Genomic DNA, 16,634 nt, shown 5'->3' on the forward strand with positions numbered 1-16,634 from the left:
TTTTGGTGGGTTGTAGTGAAGACTTTCTGTGTATATTTGAAGATAGTTCTATCAAATGAAATGTTGAAATGCTCATGAGGTGAACTCTCAGATCATCTGGAGATAAAGTTCATGTGGAGCATCCTCATATAGTGAGTGGGCAGATGCTGAAACACCACAATTGTTATTCGTTCATGAGTATGTGTATTATACGAAACGGCAACACTTATTCACACAGAGAGACACGGTACATGCAGACGTCATATTTAAATGGCATTCTTTTGGTGTAATAATATTAATATTGAAATAGCCCTACTTTTTACTGTATGACATTCCGCATCATACAGTAGATTCCATTTTTATGACTGGATTCTACAGTTTTCCGCATCACGAAAATTATAGAGCTCTACTTCTCCAGCATTTAAACAATAAAAACAGTAATCCACCCTTAGATAAGCAGAACAACTCATACAATCCCACATAGACCAACCTGGCTTTCCGCCTGGTGCTGTGTAGCAATTGGCTGCTCTGACTGTGTTTGATTCTTATTTTGTTCATTTTTGGGCATTTTCATTGGTTAATTGCCCATGAAGTTCTGGTCATTCGTTCCCTCTTTATTTACTCTCCCTGAGGCTTCTAGAACATGCCAAGGTCGAACGACACCATCTCGTCTCTCTCCGTCTGCTCACTCCTCACCCTCTGATAATTGCCTGTTTAATTAAGGGCTTAGCAGTGACCCCATGCATGGTGGCAGCAAGGGGACAGAGAGAAGTGGGGTCTATCGATTGCCTCCTCTGGCCAGAAACAACCTTCTTTCAGCACTCTCCGTTGACCCTCAGAGAGCGTGTCGAAGAGGCAAACACACGTCTATGCCTCATGACTTCAGTGCAGGGTGTCACAGCTCAATAAGGCCTATGCATGTATAGGGCTGGACCCTAGAAGCAGGGAGTCTGTTCATTTACATGCCACTTAAGGGGCTCATTGTTCAGAATCTATAGTCTCAAAGTCCCCAACGTTTTCATGGTGGTCCAATTAGTCTTTATTTTATTGGGAAAATTCTGTTTACTTTAATACTTTCAAAGCTGTGTATAACAGTCTACAAAAACAACAACAAAAATTTGTGACATTTTGGCAACACTTTATCATGAGGTTCAATTTGTTAAAGTTGCGACGTAGAGGAAGTAGCGAAAGATATTTTCTTCTGTATTGTGTCATACATCTGAGTAAAACAGATTATCAAAAAATAAATAGAATGTAGAGCAGGACTTGGTTCCATCCACAAATTGTTGACTGGATGGAGGCAGAGTTGAATGCAAGTTTGATGTAAAAACAACAGGAATTAACAATGAATGATATTATATTTATAAATTAACATAGATTAACAATAGCTGAAAAAAAGTTTGTTCACATTACCAAATGCATAATTCTTTTTAATAAAACCTTATTATAAAGTGTTACCAAAATGTTTTAATTGGTTCTCATGTGAAAACAAAAAGTTTGCTTCAGCTATGTTTGGACAAATGGAACTGTATTAAACCTAGTGCAAATCCAATTAATATATTAATTCAATACATATTTTAAGTCAGCAAAGCCCTACTACAACCGCTGATTAGGACAAAAACATACAATAACATGGAATAGAATGTATCATACGCAATCATCAACAGATCAAAAGGCGAGTCAGTGTATAATTTCTGTAGAGTGAACCTAAATATAGCATCCGTCTCTACAAATTAAGTATTCTAGCATATTCTAATAAATTACACACAACCATCCTTTAAATTCAAACCTAATCTTCTATCATTAGATTGTCACATTTACTGTAGGTCCACATACTGATATAATTTTTTTTTTTCCCGTGCCGATCCAATAAGAATTTCTGAGAGCCTGTTACAGTACTTAATGGGTGTGAAAAGGAAATTGTGTGAAAGCGGAGGCTAAGAGGCCCATAAAACCATTTCCATAAATGAACAGTACTCCGGTGCTCCCCAGACAAGGTTTGCGATGGACTGCAACGTTTTTATCCCCTCTATTTGGTCCTAGCTCTGTGCGCATTATGTTCTGAATAATTGAATCAAGCTGTGATTTGGTTCTGTTCCATTGAACAAGTGCTGAGATGTTTCATGACTGTGGTTCTCCTGGCTTCCTCTCTTTCGTAAAACACTTACCCGCTGCCAACAGCACCACAACAAGCGTTCGCGCTGCTTAGCGGAGCATACAATAAGCGGGATTCTTTGGTTTTCCCAGAGACGCCTGAAAAAACAAAACGTTAGGGCACTCACCACTGAGAGGATCCTTCCGTGCCGGTTATCTCCAGAACATCGTAGTCTTCTTCCAATTGAAAATCAGAGAAGACCAGGGCAATGGTGTCACCTGGTTCGGCTAGCACTGTCCAGGTGCAGTCTGCGTTGTTGTTGTATTCCTGGGGGTAATTTGGACTAGTGATGACACCACTTTGACCCCGCAGTGTGCCACCACAGCCATCGTCCGCTGTGAAGAGATGACACAAATACAGGCAAGTTTAACTTGGATAAAATCAATTTCCTTGATCTTCTGTTAGAGAAAAATGGCTGGAAATATGAAAACGATACGATGCCGCGACACACAATGGGGGTCTTAAGGTTTCGGGCAACACTCGCAGGCCAGTGATGCAACACACTGTAACATGAGGGTAATTAATTGAGATCTATGTAACATTTTGTTAATTATTTCTAGACAAAACCAATTCTACTCCTTAAAAGTGTGTTAAGGAGACGATTATATAATAAATAGGCACTTAAAGACTGCTGTGGTAATTGAGCCCCATGGCTCTCCCAACCTTCCTTAGTGAATCAAATGCAATCTCTCTATTTTTTGCTCTCTTGATGCTCAGTCTTTCTTCCTGACAGTGAGTCCGTGAGGTGAGGGAAAAAAAGAGCCGAGCCAACTGAGGGTGAAGGCAAAGCAACAGACCCACTGTCTTCCCTACCCCGTTTTTTTTTTTTTTTCAATACATCCCTCCCCTGAGAAAAGTAAGAAATCTAAACTTTTTGACATGGAGAAAAGTTGAGTCTGGATACCTGACATCCTTTTCAAAAAGTGTATTCTTAACACCAGCTAAAGAGGCATTGTCTCTAGCGCAAAATGCAGAAAATGAATAAAAAACAAAACAAAACCAGGCTGCATTCCTGAAGCTGTTTTGTAGCTGGAAAAACTCTTCAAAGATTCAGAGCTTGTACATGGAATCAGGGACTGCAAGATATCCAGGGTGAGTTTTGGTAAAAATCATATAGAATCTGAGATGGTTTAGCTGCAGTGTCAAGGTTCGGTCATCTCAATGGACCTTAGTCAGGGTAGTGCCATTTTGTTTGACATGAATGAATTTGACATGAATTGTTTGACATGAATGAAGACAAGGCTGTGAGGGATAGAAGTACAGTGTGTTCAGTGGCTGAAATATCTTCCCAAAGACCTTTCTTTAGACACATTTTTGAAAGTTGTGAGCTTTGAAAATTACATGTGATCTAGGATCTTTAAATGGTGCATGCCATTGTAAAGACTGCTGTCTATCCCTCAGAGCCTCATTTTCATCCAAGTAATATTCAGTATGGCATCTACCCTGAAACAGATTTATTCAATATGCAATTCTTCAAATGTCCAAATGTCTGAGACCACCATTCTATTTACATTGATCTAATTGAATTCTTTATTATTAGTATTACATTTGATATCACCATAACAAGTTGAGTGTAAAGTTAAAAAATAATAATACATTTCAGAATGTCTTGTTCAATTAATGTCTTGCTCAGCATTTAAGAATGTCTTGTTCAATCAAACATTACTATTTTATACTAAAAGTTTTGTGTTTATTTTTAAATAAGGTTTCTTTTGTACTCTTGTACTTCTTTTCTGTTTGTAGAAAAAAAGCAGGCCATTCATCACACATACTAAAAACGTGGCATGCAAAGACATCCCTGCTCTGTAAAGCCTTTAGTTTGATAGCTACAGAAGAATTCTGAATTATGGGTGCATGCCAAGTGGATATGTTGCCTTCCAGGCAAGTAAAGGAGCAAAGAGACTCTGTGTGAGCGAGTGAGTGACTCATAATGATAACTAGAAGCCTCTCTGGGGTAAAAGAAGGGTTGAAGGGGAAAGAGAGTGATCGGAGATTTGTTTAGGAGGCGTTTGAGTTGGCGTTCATGTGTGAGTTTGAGGAAGGAAAGACAACGCGGGAGAAAAAGTGAGTCATCACACCTACCTAGCAAGCAAAAATTCTCTCTTACCAACCAAATAAACAAACTCTGTGTCAGAGCGAGTGCAGAGTGTGTGTGTGTGTGTGTGTGTGTGTGTGTGTGTGTGTGTGTGTGTGTGTGTGTGTGTGTGTGCGTGTGCGTGTGCCTCACACAGGTGAAGGAGCCTGCTTGTCACTGATGGGTGATGAGTTCTTCTCTGACAGGCCAGCATGGGATTCATTAGCGGTGACTGGCTAATCGCATGATTTCTTTTCTGTGAGTGGAAAGCGGCGGGAGGACCTGGGCCCTGTCAGTCTTCTGTCGGATCCGTCACTCTTACATTTCCCCGGAGAGACATAGAGCATATGTGAGGAGAAGCCTCTGAGAGTTCTGGAACAGAGGGATGGAGAGGGAAAAAAAAAAGCGCAATGGATGCAGGGGAGGGAGGGTTCGGAGGGAGGACCGGCTATTGGTATTCCAGCCGAGAGTTTCCTTCACACTTCAGTAGAACACGCCGATCACTGGCCTCAGCTCTGCCTCTCAGTCTGGTCGTTTGATCTTGTTGAGACTTTGTGACTTCATGTCTAAACTGCTAATATTTATAAAATGCTTCGTAAAAAATTATTTAGTATTTGCAAAAACCTAAAAGCGTTATTACAAATCAGATTTTTGCTTCATGTGCTTTCAAAAAAAGGTAAATGAATAGTGTTAAAGTGCAATAAAATGATTACATATATGTAATGAATACAAGACCAATCACAATACATTATGCAAATAGAAAGAAAGACAACCAATCACAATTCACTACATACACTATTGTTCAAAAGTTTGCGGTCAGTATTTTTTTTAAGAAATTGATGCCTTTACAGTCACTCGTGTTCAATTATGTCCTTGCTAAATAAAAGTATTTATAATGTTACAAAATATCTCTATTTCAAATAAATTCTGTTCTTTTGAACTTTCTATATCAAAGAATCCTGAAAAAAAAAATGCATTACGGTTTCCACAAAAATATTAAGTAGCAAAACTGTTTTTTAAATTGATGATAATAATACAACAAATCAGTATATAAAATGATTTGTGCGACATTGAAGACTGGAGTAATGATGCTGAAAATTCAGCTTTGCATCACAGGAATACATTACATAAAATATATAGAAATGTAAAACAGTTATTTAAAATTTTAATCATATTTTACAATAGGACTGTTTTACAGTATTTTGATTAAGTAAATAAAGCCTTGAAAATATGAGACTTCTTTCAAAAACAACTTTAGAAACCAAACTTTAAAAACAACTTTAAAAACTTTGACCGACCTCAAACATTTGAGCATATAGTAGTTTGCCATTTAAATAAATAAAAAAGAGAAAAAGTTAACTGCTGCAAGAGAGTTTCTAATACAACAGCTGAGGAAATAACAGTAAATTGGTAATTTTTCTCTCTTCTGCCTGTCAGAATCATTATTTGTATTACCTCTTTTGGAAAGTCATGGAAACGCCATCATTGTTTTTTTTTTTGTTGCTATTTTAGCAATTGGACACATAAAAATCATATTTGCTGTACTTTCTCGTTTATCACTGTACAAGTATACCCAACTATGATGACTTCTGATTCTAAGAACCCCAGAAATGTATCAAAAAGAGAAAAGCATAACAACCTGTTGGTATTATCACAGCAAAACCAATATAATGCCATGGTAAGTACAATGTACAATAATCTAGTGCAGTGTTACTCATTGCGCGGCTCGCGAGCCTCATGCGGCTCGCCAAGCTTTAATCTGTGGCTTGCATGGCGGTAAATAATACGGTGATATGATCATGCAGTCACTACAGATATTTCATAAAAAACATTAAAAACAAGTAGGGCTATAACATAAATAATTTCGATCGGATTGAAATGGGTGGTTTATCGAGAGAAAATGTAAACACCTGATCGATTGAAAACCGAAACTGAAAGGACGACATATGACACGCTGAACGAGCTGTTCTCCTGATGAATAAAGTGTCATATAAATGAGTGTCCTGTCATTCTATAATTCTCCTTTCACTCAGCATCTGTGAAGTGAAGCAGGACAACGGCTCACCAGTCCTTGTTTCAGATTCTCATCCACAGACGACTGGTTTTGGGCAATTTTACTGCGTGATAAATACAAACAGCACGGCACAGCGGTTCATATGTTCAAAGTCTCCAAATTATGACCAGAAATGGATAAATATTAAGTGTGCTGTTTAAAACCAATGTAGGAGAATGGTTAAGTGACAACAGCGGGAAACTTTGTATATTTGTGCAGTGTGCGCATGTCAAAAAATCGATTCCGATTTGAATCTTGTCACTTAGGCCTAGGCTATAGGCTAATGTAGAAAAAAATAACTTAAGGTCATTCTATGATGAATATATTTTGGAAATCCTGCTTTTTTTGTCATTAAAGGAAATCATCTTGTCTCGGTTACAAATTTGACTGATAAATCATAAATAATGTTTTGGGGTTTTTTTTCACCCTTTTGTATTTATTGCATTGCATGTATGTCCAAGGGTGACATATTGATAAGCAGACATGGTATTTATGACTGGATGTAACTTTTTATACTTTGCGGTAAAAATGGCTCTCCTACTGACTTTGTCCTATCAGTGCGGCTCTCATGAATAAAATAGTGAAGACCACTGATCTAGAATATAGGGCAATCATTAATTGTCATGGTATTAAAAAAAAACAAAAAAAAACATCATGGTATCAATCAAAGCACCTCCATTTCCTGACAGCTACTATATGTAACAGAATTTTAGTTTAAAACTATCACTTTTCTTAATAAGCTCAAGCAGACCTTTGAACTGCCCAAGGAAGTCTCTCATGTCAAAGTGACTTGTTCAATTGGCTTGGATAAACAGCGGTGATGCATAAAGATCTAAGCCCCTACAAAAGATGGCCTGCTTGTAGGGTTGGGTACCGAAACCCAGTACCGATATGGAACCGGTATGTAACCAGACCAAATCAAAACGCAGACTTCTGTGCCTCATTTCGGTGCCACTTAAATTCCTCAGCTGTCGGTTGAAATATTTGCACTCTGGTTCTCTGAAACGGACGCAAGCACCATCACCGAATGTGATCGCTAGTTAAACCTTTTGACGCGTACGATCGGTCACACCAGTGTGATTAGAACGTTCAGATTGCATGATCATCAACTGCTAAATTCAAATCTGCATTCGCACGTTGGTTGGCGCAGCAGAGACAGACGCGCTTAGCGCTGTTATTTACCCTATCACAACTATTCTGGGTTTTCAACCACAAGGTTTATTTTAGGTTTCAGACATTCAAATACACATAATTATTAGCAAAACAACATTTATAGTTTGTAAAATACACACTGATGGCAATGGAAGTGGCAATAACAATCCTTTCAATTATAAATTGATGACGTGTTTAGATACACATTGTGTAGGTAACTATAAAATTTACTCTATTCTTCTCACACTTCACCAGCAACTTTAATGTATTTTGGGAGAAGTGGATGAATTGATGTGTTGACATATACAATTCTCTGAACTGCGGCGCTTGGCCTACTAACATTGTGCACCCATTGTGCGTTATAGATCAACTAACATGAATGATCATTATAAAGGTTTCTTAAATGAAAAACCACATTCGCTTATGTATTTAAGAATAAAAATAGCAGCCAAAGACTGACTGACATGTAACGCAACCAATCATAGTTCATTTTGTTCCGCGTTGTAAGAATTGAGAAATTAGGAAATGCCGGACAGTCTGGTTGAAGAGCACCCAGACCCTCAGAGGACAAAAGGACCTCTCTGGAAATTAACATTTGAACTAGCCCTCGTGCACTATCGAGACGAAAGTCTCACCTCTGAGTCATCCTAATCTACATCTCATTCCCTCTTCCCTCACCCTCTCTCTCTCATGCTCAGATCACCTGAATTTGCCCAAGAAAATGTATAGTTTAATGTGAATGATTATCCCAGAGTATTTTTCATGTTTGGTATCATTTAAAATGTCACAGTGTGACTGGTACAAATGTCTCATTTCCAAATAAGTAAAACAAAAGGTAATAAGGTTTTTAGGAGTTTATGGATAACTGGCACACAAGGAGGGGTTGGCCTCTAGACAAATGGTCTCCCTACACCCAAAGGTGTAACCTCTGAATGCAAATTTCCATTGTTAAAAGATGTTTCCAAGTGAAAGAGGTCCTGACTATATAATGAAATGCAGCAGAGGATTCGGGGCCCTTTCTGTATTTCAGGGCCTGGTTCCCCGATAACGCTCACTCTTAGCGTGCTAAGAAGACTCGAAAGATATATCTTACCAAAGTTGTTTATGTTCCTAAGTGTGTTCCCCGAACCATACCTTAGGAAGCTGTTTAAGATATACCTTCTTACGTGCAACGTTACCGGGTGCTGTCCGTGGCGATGGTGCTGAATTGGTTGATATCGATGGCTCGAGAATCAATTATTCTCTCGTGCAGGGGCTGTTTATGTGAGAAAGCGGTGTTCTTTATAAAAGAAGCACTTCAGAAATAGTTGAAATTGCATTTATTAGGACGGATATTATAAAAAATAATCCAAACTATAATAGCCTATAATAGCCTAGCCTACATATTTTTAAATTGTATCATATATTGCTGCCATAATAACCATTTCAAATTTGTACGTGCTTTCTTCTCTTTCCCATTTTTGTTCGCTGAGGTGGAGCTGCGATGAAATATTGTTCTTGGAAATACTTTCCAGCATTTCAGTAATAAAAGTGTAGGCCTACATCTCGGTGCTCGGCAGTGATCAAAAAGGGTTTAAACAGTGAATTTTGAATCTCTTCTTGTAAACTCAGAGATGTGGATTCAGACGGCAATTAAATCACCACATGACCTGTTTGTCAAAAAACAGTAGGTACTAATTTGGCCAGGGATTTTTACGCGGGTTGGGTGAGAAAAAACACTGATATTATGGATTCGGACGGCACTAAAATCACCGACTCACCCCTATAAATGTTTAAAATACCATACAAGCCCATGAGAAACAATATTAGCGTCCAAATAGGACTTAACTGACAGTAGCCTATGCTTTCACTGGCCTTTAAAAGCGCTTTTTAATTAAATTAATAATATTGTATAATAATATAATAATATAGCCTAATTGAACACTGTCTGGGAGTATTAAAACTTCAGAATTATATTCGTATAGACCTGCAACAGTGATAAGGTAAAGCTAAGAGTGGTCCAGACCAACCTTACGAAAGTGTGACTTACCGAAGATATACTTAGCGTACGAACGTGTCGGGAATCGTGCCATGACGTTAAGAGAGAGGTTAAGGAATAGGTTAAGAACTACTTAGTGATAAGAACGTTTTGGGGAACTGGGCCCAGATTAGCCCGTGAGGCTGAGAGTGAGAGTTAGCCCTTTTCTCTTTATTCCAGAGCATTTGATGTTTTGTATCGATTATCTTTGAATTGATTATAACATTGCCATGATACATTTACCTGACATAATAAATTGTTACATCTGATTATTCTAACCGACTTTGCCATTATTTTCATTAAAGAGATAAAAGGAATAGTCAAACATTCGCTCACAATTAATGATCCAAAGATATCATTAAAACCTTTTCATTTATTGAGTCAGATGAAATAACGAGAGAATACATATTCAAATGTATTGCATTTAATCAAAAAATACTTTGCCTCGAGAAAAGGACAGTAACACATTAAGACCTTCCGCGCAGGTCGGATGCCGGTTTCGAGCGCGAGCTTACAGCGTCATGTTTAGTGTGAAAATGTGAAGTCGACGTCCCTACAATAACAGGCCGGCGTATACATCTAATAAATTAATCATTCAAGAACGTTGTGCAAGTTTAATGCAACAATACAGCCGCGAACTTCACATACTTTTGAAATCCAGCATTCAGTTGATCCTGAAGAGCTCATTGTCACAGTTGTAAACATGATGGCGTTCTTCTTCCACAAGGGGTTTCGCGTCACGGCATTTATAGTGATGCGTTCTAAAATAACGCTCACCTTGTGCAGGACATGCAATAAGTCAGGAGAGGTGTAGTATTTTGCAAGAGAAGGCAAACAATGTGAAAAGAATTGCTGAAATTTAAAGCTGGTTTGCAGCATACCAAGAATACAGACTTTGCTATTAGTACTGTAGTGTTTTTTAGTGTATTTATTATTGTAGTTGGGTTAGGTGGCTTAGGTTTTATTGTGAATTTATGATGTAAATTTGTTGTTTGTATTTAGACTACTTATATTTATATATACTAAAAAAGCAGTTTTTTAATGTCATTCACCATCCTTTTGAAGCTCTTTTTTTAAAAGTATCGGTTCAAGCACCGGTACCGTTTTAAAAGTATCGATTTGGCACCGGTAAAAAAAAAAAAAAAAAAAACGATGCCCAACCCTACCTGCTTGTGTTTCATCTCTTCATACTGCCTTCCTCGGGCTCTGCGGCTGCCATGGTAACACAGCAGCGAGTGGTGTGCAGCGGCACCCTGAGACCCGAAAGCCAGCACTGATAGAAAACAACAATAGGCAAAAGAAAAGGATTTTGGAGGAAGAACAGATCCAACCAGTCCCTCCGACTTCAACTTTTCTCTTTTCTCTTATCTTGCTTCTGGAACAATCATCCTGTTCAGTGTGCCACAGAGGAGGGTGGCATGCCAGCAGACCGCCATTTTGATGCTTTGAATGCGGAATACTGAATGTATTCGCACAGTGCGAGTGAATGAGGGGGTTGAGAAGGATGTGAGGATACAGACCATGCTGAGAGGCTTAGAGGCCAGAGATCTGAATGTGGGTATTCATTTGGGAGGGTATTTATTAATGCATATAAATGTAGACATCTAAGCTTATTAGATTAAATATTTATAATATGCTCTATAGAAAATGGCAAATAAGGCAGACTGGAGTCTGAGTGTTGTGTTTAAAAGAAGAGGCCTGGAAGATGAGCACTAATGAGGACAGAGAAGCCTTTCTGACACTGTGTGCATCCTTTAAGGAAAAGGACCCAACCTCCTGCCACCTTCTGGCCAGCCATAATCAGAGCCCGAGAGGAGGCTTTCTGCTGCCGGCTACAAAGGCCGTTGATTTGCAGTTTTCTCTAGATGTGTACAGAGAAGAAATCCGTTTGGCATCGGTTGCATGGTTAATTAATCTAAAAACCATTCAAATGGGAGAGAGATAAAAGATAAAAGATGATAGAAGATACAGAGTAGATATGATTTCCAAGCCGACTGAAAATTTACTGCCAGATTTACTAAACAGGGCAAATTAGCGTGAGAGCGCAATTCCAAAAAAGTTCTGTGCGTGATCTACTGACGACGCACAAATTAAAGAACACAGACACAGCCGGATCATTGCTATAATGACCAACGCAATCTACCAAGAGCAGCGCGAATTAGCATCTGGTTTAAGACACGCTTTTTTGGGGCATTAAATAATGGAGCAAATACCAGTAAATTGACAAATGCAAACCTTAGTAAATCACCTTGCATGATTCATTTAAATACCCTTCTCCTATTAATTTTGCATCTGAAAGGGAAACTCCTACAAATGAATATGCAATAAGGTCAGCCACACAAAAAATTTGTCCCCGCCTTTTCAGCGCTAATTTTTCACTGCGTGTCTTTAGTAAATCCTGACAGTAGTTTAAGCCAAAAGAGGGTTTGCGCTGGTGCAAGCAGTTAGTAAATCTGGCCCAAAGAATGTAGTGCCACATTACAATGATAAAAATAGGAAAGTCATAACATTACAATTGTGAATTTGCAATATTTTAATAATATAGGAAAAATCATGAGAATAATGTTGTAGAATTAAAAGATTAAAGTTTGTGGTTACTTTGTCATCTGAAGTTTAATCTTGTAGAGAATACATTTTTCTTACTATTTAATGTGGCATTAAAATGCTGTTGTGAATATAAAAATAAAAATAAAAATTAAAAAGCATAATAACCTATTAAAAAACAAATAAAACATAATAAACAGTAATAAATAGATTCAAATGGTAACATCCAGAAGAAATTAAATAATACAATAAAATAAAATGCATTACCACATTGTACCTTTCTTAAAATCTTTCTTAAACAATTCTGCATGTAAATAAGGAATATTTACTGCAAATTTACATAAATATTTGATTGTTAATTCATAGGAAGCATTGGCAAGAAGGGGTCTCTTTCTGGCATTGCGTGCCTGAGCATGTGTGTCTTTACGTGGGCTTCCTGTCCCCCAGCCCGGGCACAGATGGCCCTTGTTCATACTGGCCTGCGAGAACACACTCACACTCGATCTGGAGACCGCAGCTACTGTTCATTGCCCTCGCATATGCACTAATACATTATACATGCTATTATCTGTGGAGTACTTTGTCCTTGTTTTATTAACTGCAAGACCTGTGTATGTTTTTATGAGACTGTCATGAATATGTGAATATGCCTCTCATAAAATAAACGCATACATATACAGAGTTCACTTATGCATATTTATGAGCCTGTGCTTTGCATCAAACTGACTGGACTTAAGATGTCAATGGGGGCTCGCATCATGTTAATATTTGGCCTCGAACTGTCAGCATGTTTTCAGAGTATCATGACTGAGAGCATTTGGATGTCCCTACCCCTCAGGCAACGGCTAACACGCTATCACGTGACCCCGCTGTCTTACACAACACGCCTGTGCGGCTTTCACACGTCGGCAGGTATCACCTCGGGGGTGTCTACTGCGTCTCATCCAGGAAAAACAGAACTGTGCAGCCAACCTGCTACTAAATGCTGGGAAATCTGTCATCCCTGATACAGACACTTGGTAACCTTTTCTTGAGACTCTCTTGAGGAGGTTCAGTCCCACCCCGGACTCACCTCGGCAGTACGGCAGGGGGAAGTCCCAGGCAGCGGTGCCGGAGGAGGTGGCCAGGCATGAGAGCACAGTGTGGCCCTCCAGCACGTAACCCAGGTTGCAGCTGTAGCGGATCTTGTCCCCGATGTTTAAAGTAGAGCCCTGCTGCATGCCGTTGAGCAGCTGGCCTGGATTTCCACAGGTGTAGCTTGGAAGGGCTAGAATGGAAGAATGAAACAAAGGAAATCTTTTAAACTGTTTTTCATATAATATACTACGTGACAGTGAAATCCACTGAGATTTTTTCATGTTAAAAGTATACTATTGTTAAAAAAATTATATTGTCTAAACTTCATGTCCTTCATCAGAAATATTTTTTAATTTTTTGGGAAATAATAATAAAATTTAGCTTTTCCACCATATAAATAAATTGCATTTTAAAATGTATTACAATACTAAATAGGAATTCTAAATATGTAGTACTTTAATAAATTATGTATAAATAATTTAAAAAATAATAATAATACTTTTAAAACGTAGTGTATATACACATCCTGAATTAACATTATTATCATATTTTTATCTTCCAAAAAGTTTACAATACAGAATTAGGGTTTCAATTTGCTGTAATAGCATGAAGTTAAATATCTATAATGTCATAACACCTAAAATTATGGAAAATTATGGTGTATACAAAGCATTACTGAATTGTTCAAAGGGTAATATTCAACCCATTTACATTAATACAACCCATCACAAACCATTGTAATTGACCGTTTCGACAAAACCTCATTTGTCAAGCTTCAAAATATTTATATTACATCAATTATACAAGACATGTTGACATCAGTCTCAGGCAAGTCAGTTCTCTAGGCGGACATTTTGGGGGACAACCGAAATCTTTTATACAAAACCTTTATCTAAAATCTATTATACCACCAGACTGCCTAACCTAAATCCAATCTGTTTAGTGATTGAGTCTCTTTGGAAAATTTGGACTAAACCACTCAATTGATATGGATTAGTTTTACAATCTCTTTATGAACTTTTCGAAGCATCAAAGTGGTAGCTGTGTATAGCTGTCAATGGAGGGACAGAAAGTTCTAAGATTTCATTAAAAATATCTTAATTTGTCTCCCAAAGATGAACATAAGTCTTAAGGGTTTGGAACGACAATGAAGGCGAGTAAATGATGACAGAATTTTCATTTTTGGGTGAACTATCTCTTTACGTCTATTCACTGTAAATGATCTGTTTTGACCAAGAAAGCTATGCTAATGCAATTTATGGGTATACACAAAGTGCCCATACTGGAAGATAATCTCTCCTAATGGCAATGACCTGTTAGCAGGGAGAGTGCACTGCAGTGGGGAAATCTGTCTCAGTAGTGCAGGGAAACAGAGGCAGCGAGTGAGATAGGTGGGCTGACTTCTGATTACATCAGCACTGATTAGGAGAGCAGTTTCGTCACTGCACATGTCAGAGCATGTGAGAGCAAGACGTTTGTTGCGCGCACACACACGTATTTATGAGCATACATATTAATGAACAGTAATGCAGGTGAGAGAAATGTACACTTGAGATTGTGTGATATTAACCAGGACTGAGTTGAGTGCTCCCTTAAACATTAATTAACTTGACTGAACGAGTGGCAAGGATATGAGCTAGAATGCTAACTAGATTCACCTGTCGCTGGTCCACAAGAACTGTTTAAATGAAGAAAAACTCATTCGGATTTTGCATATACATAAATCATAAATTCATAACAGTTCTCTCTTTCTTAAAAAGAAATCCCTACTGGCATTGCAGAACTTTAAGTATTCTGCACAGATCCTGATGCTCCCTCATACACACCGTTCTCCCCATGGTCCCACTGCATTTGTCATCTTCAGTCTATAACTCACAGGACTGACTGTGCCACCCTTGCAGTTTGACTGCTTTAACCATTTTAAATGTCGCTATATCCTGCCCGAGTGCTGAAACAGCAAGAGATGGTTCTCGTGTTACGTCTGCATCTATGACCCTCACTCCATTTCTCTTCTCTTTGTCTCCATTTCCACTGAACCAGAGATAAAGAGAGAGAGGAGAGAGAGAGATACAAAAAGAGAGTGGAATATTGCAGCAAATGCTGTTCATGTAACTTGGTGAGGAATGAAACTCAAGTGAAAAAAATTCAACACCTTTTTTCCTCTTCCATCTCTAATAAATAATACAATTTAAGGACACAATCTGGTCCAATTTACAGCTAATTCCAGCCAGAGAAACCATCTGACCGACATGTAGAGCAACCAGTTGCAGATATGTGCAGATTAGGCCGACACTAAAAAAAAAAATAAAAAAAAATAAAATAAAAAATGCTGTTCTACTGAACTTTCCATTTAAGTTAACTTTCCATTTCCATTATGCAGCATGATTGTTTTCAACATTGATTATAATAAGAAGCATTTCTTAAACACCAAATCAGCATATTAGAACGATTTCTGAAGGATCATGTGACACTGAAGATTCTGTTTTGCCATTTATCAAATCCTCTTATCCTTGGTGGGCATAAGATAACTTTCAAAAACATTTAAAAAATCTTACCAACTTTTAAATGGTAGTGTATATACATACAGTATGAATAAATGAATAAATATACTATTATGTACATATTACTAGAAATATGATTAATTTCTGTTATTTATCAAACTTGCTATTAATGCCTCAAACAAAACTCTGCTAAATCCAATGTTTATATTCTTCTCAAAATCGCTCAGTACAGCAACCCAATGCATCTGAGGCTAAGATTGCGAGAGGACAAAAATGGCAAGGTGAATAAATATTGCTGCATGTGTTTGCAACAATCAAAGCACCCATAAACTGCCTACCACGCAATATATCAACAGCAGATTCTAGAGAACTGATTTTATGCTGATGAGGATTGATTTGTTTTACCAGCACAAAATAACCGAAGCAGCAACAGACATAAATGATAAGTGATTCGCAATAGTGAGAGAGCAACACCACATACAAAAACGAAAACTAATAGTTACCTAGAAAGCACTGACTGTCTGTGACTTATAGTCACATTAACTAGCACATATAGGCTAGGTTATGAAAGCTGCATGTTCAAGCACATAAAAATGAATATGAAAGCGCTGGCACAATCCGCTCTGACACGCCTACCACTCTCCATACTCTATACTTTAAAAGTGACATTGTGAAATTGACCCCAACACACTAGCACATTAGCTCAATAAGCAGTTTCTGCTTTGTTGAGCAACGATTCAATCAATGCCTCTCTGTGCGTGCACAATTACCAGGCGACTGCAGTGAACACTCATCACCCCCTGCACACAACGGCCGAGACATGCAATCTTTTGCAAATCCCACAACTCCTTCTACATAGAAAAGAGTATTAACGGCTTCCAATTATAGAGAAATAAAACACATGTATGAGTTCCACCTGAAAGATAACTGCTTATGTAACCCCTCCAGGTCCTACTCACCAACTCCTAGCGGGACTCAAACCAAACTGCACTCTAACAAGAACGCTAAAGACCGCAGTGTCTGGCGTCAATCGCTAGTGCGCCTCTTGATGCCAGGGGAGGGAGGTTTACTCCTCATAAGTC

At 38.2% G+C, this 16,634-nt stretch overlaps 1 protein-coding gene across 1 annotated transcript in view; it reads right to left on the reverse strand.

Moving 5' to 3' along the window:
* The window catches only part of csmd2 (CUB and Sushi multiple domains 2), a 313,713-nt gene that overhangs the window by 205,091 nt on the left and 91,988 nt on the right, over window positions 1–16,634 (reverse strand). Inside the window, exons 4-5 of the mRNA XM_084130492.1 lie at window positions 13,047–13,241; window positions 2,262–2,469 (exon numbers count right to left, since the gene is read on the reverse strand). Coding sequence (XP_083986618.1) covers window positions 2,262–2,469; window positions 13,047–13,241 — 403 coding nt within the window. The remainder of the gene's footprint in view (window positions 1–2,261; window positions 2,470–13,046; window positions 13,242–16,634) is intronic.

This window comes from Abramis brama (genome assembly GCF_963993115.1).
Source record: "Abramis brama genome assembly, chromosome: 12".
Lineage (NCBI taxonomy): Eukaryota > Metazoa > Chordata > Actinopteri > Cypriniformes > Leuciscidae > Abramis > Abramis brama.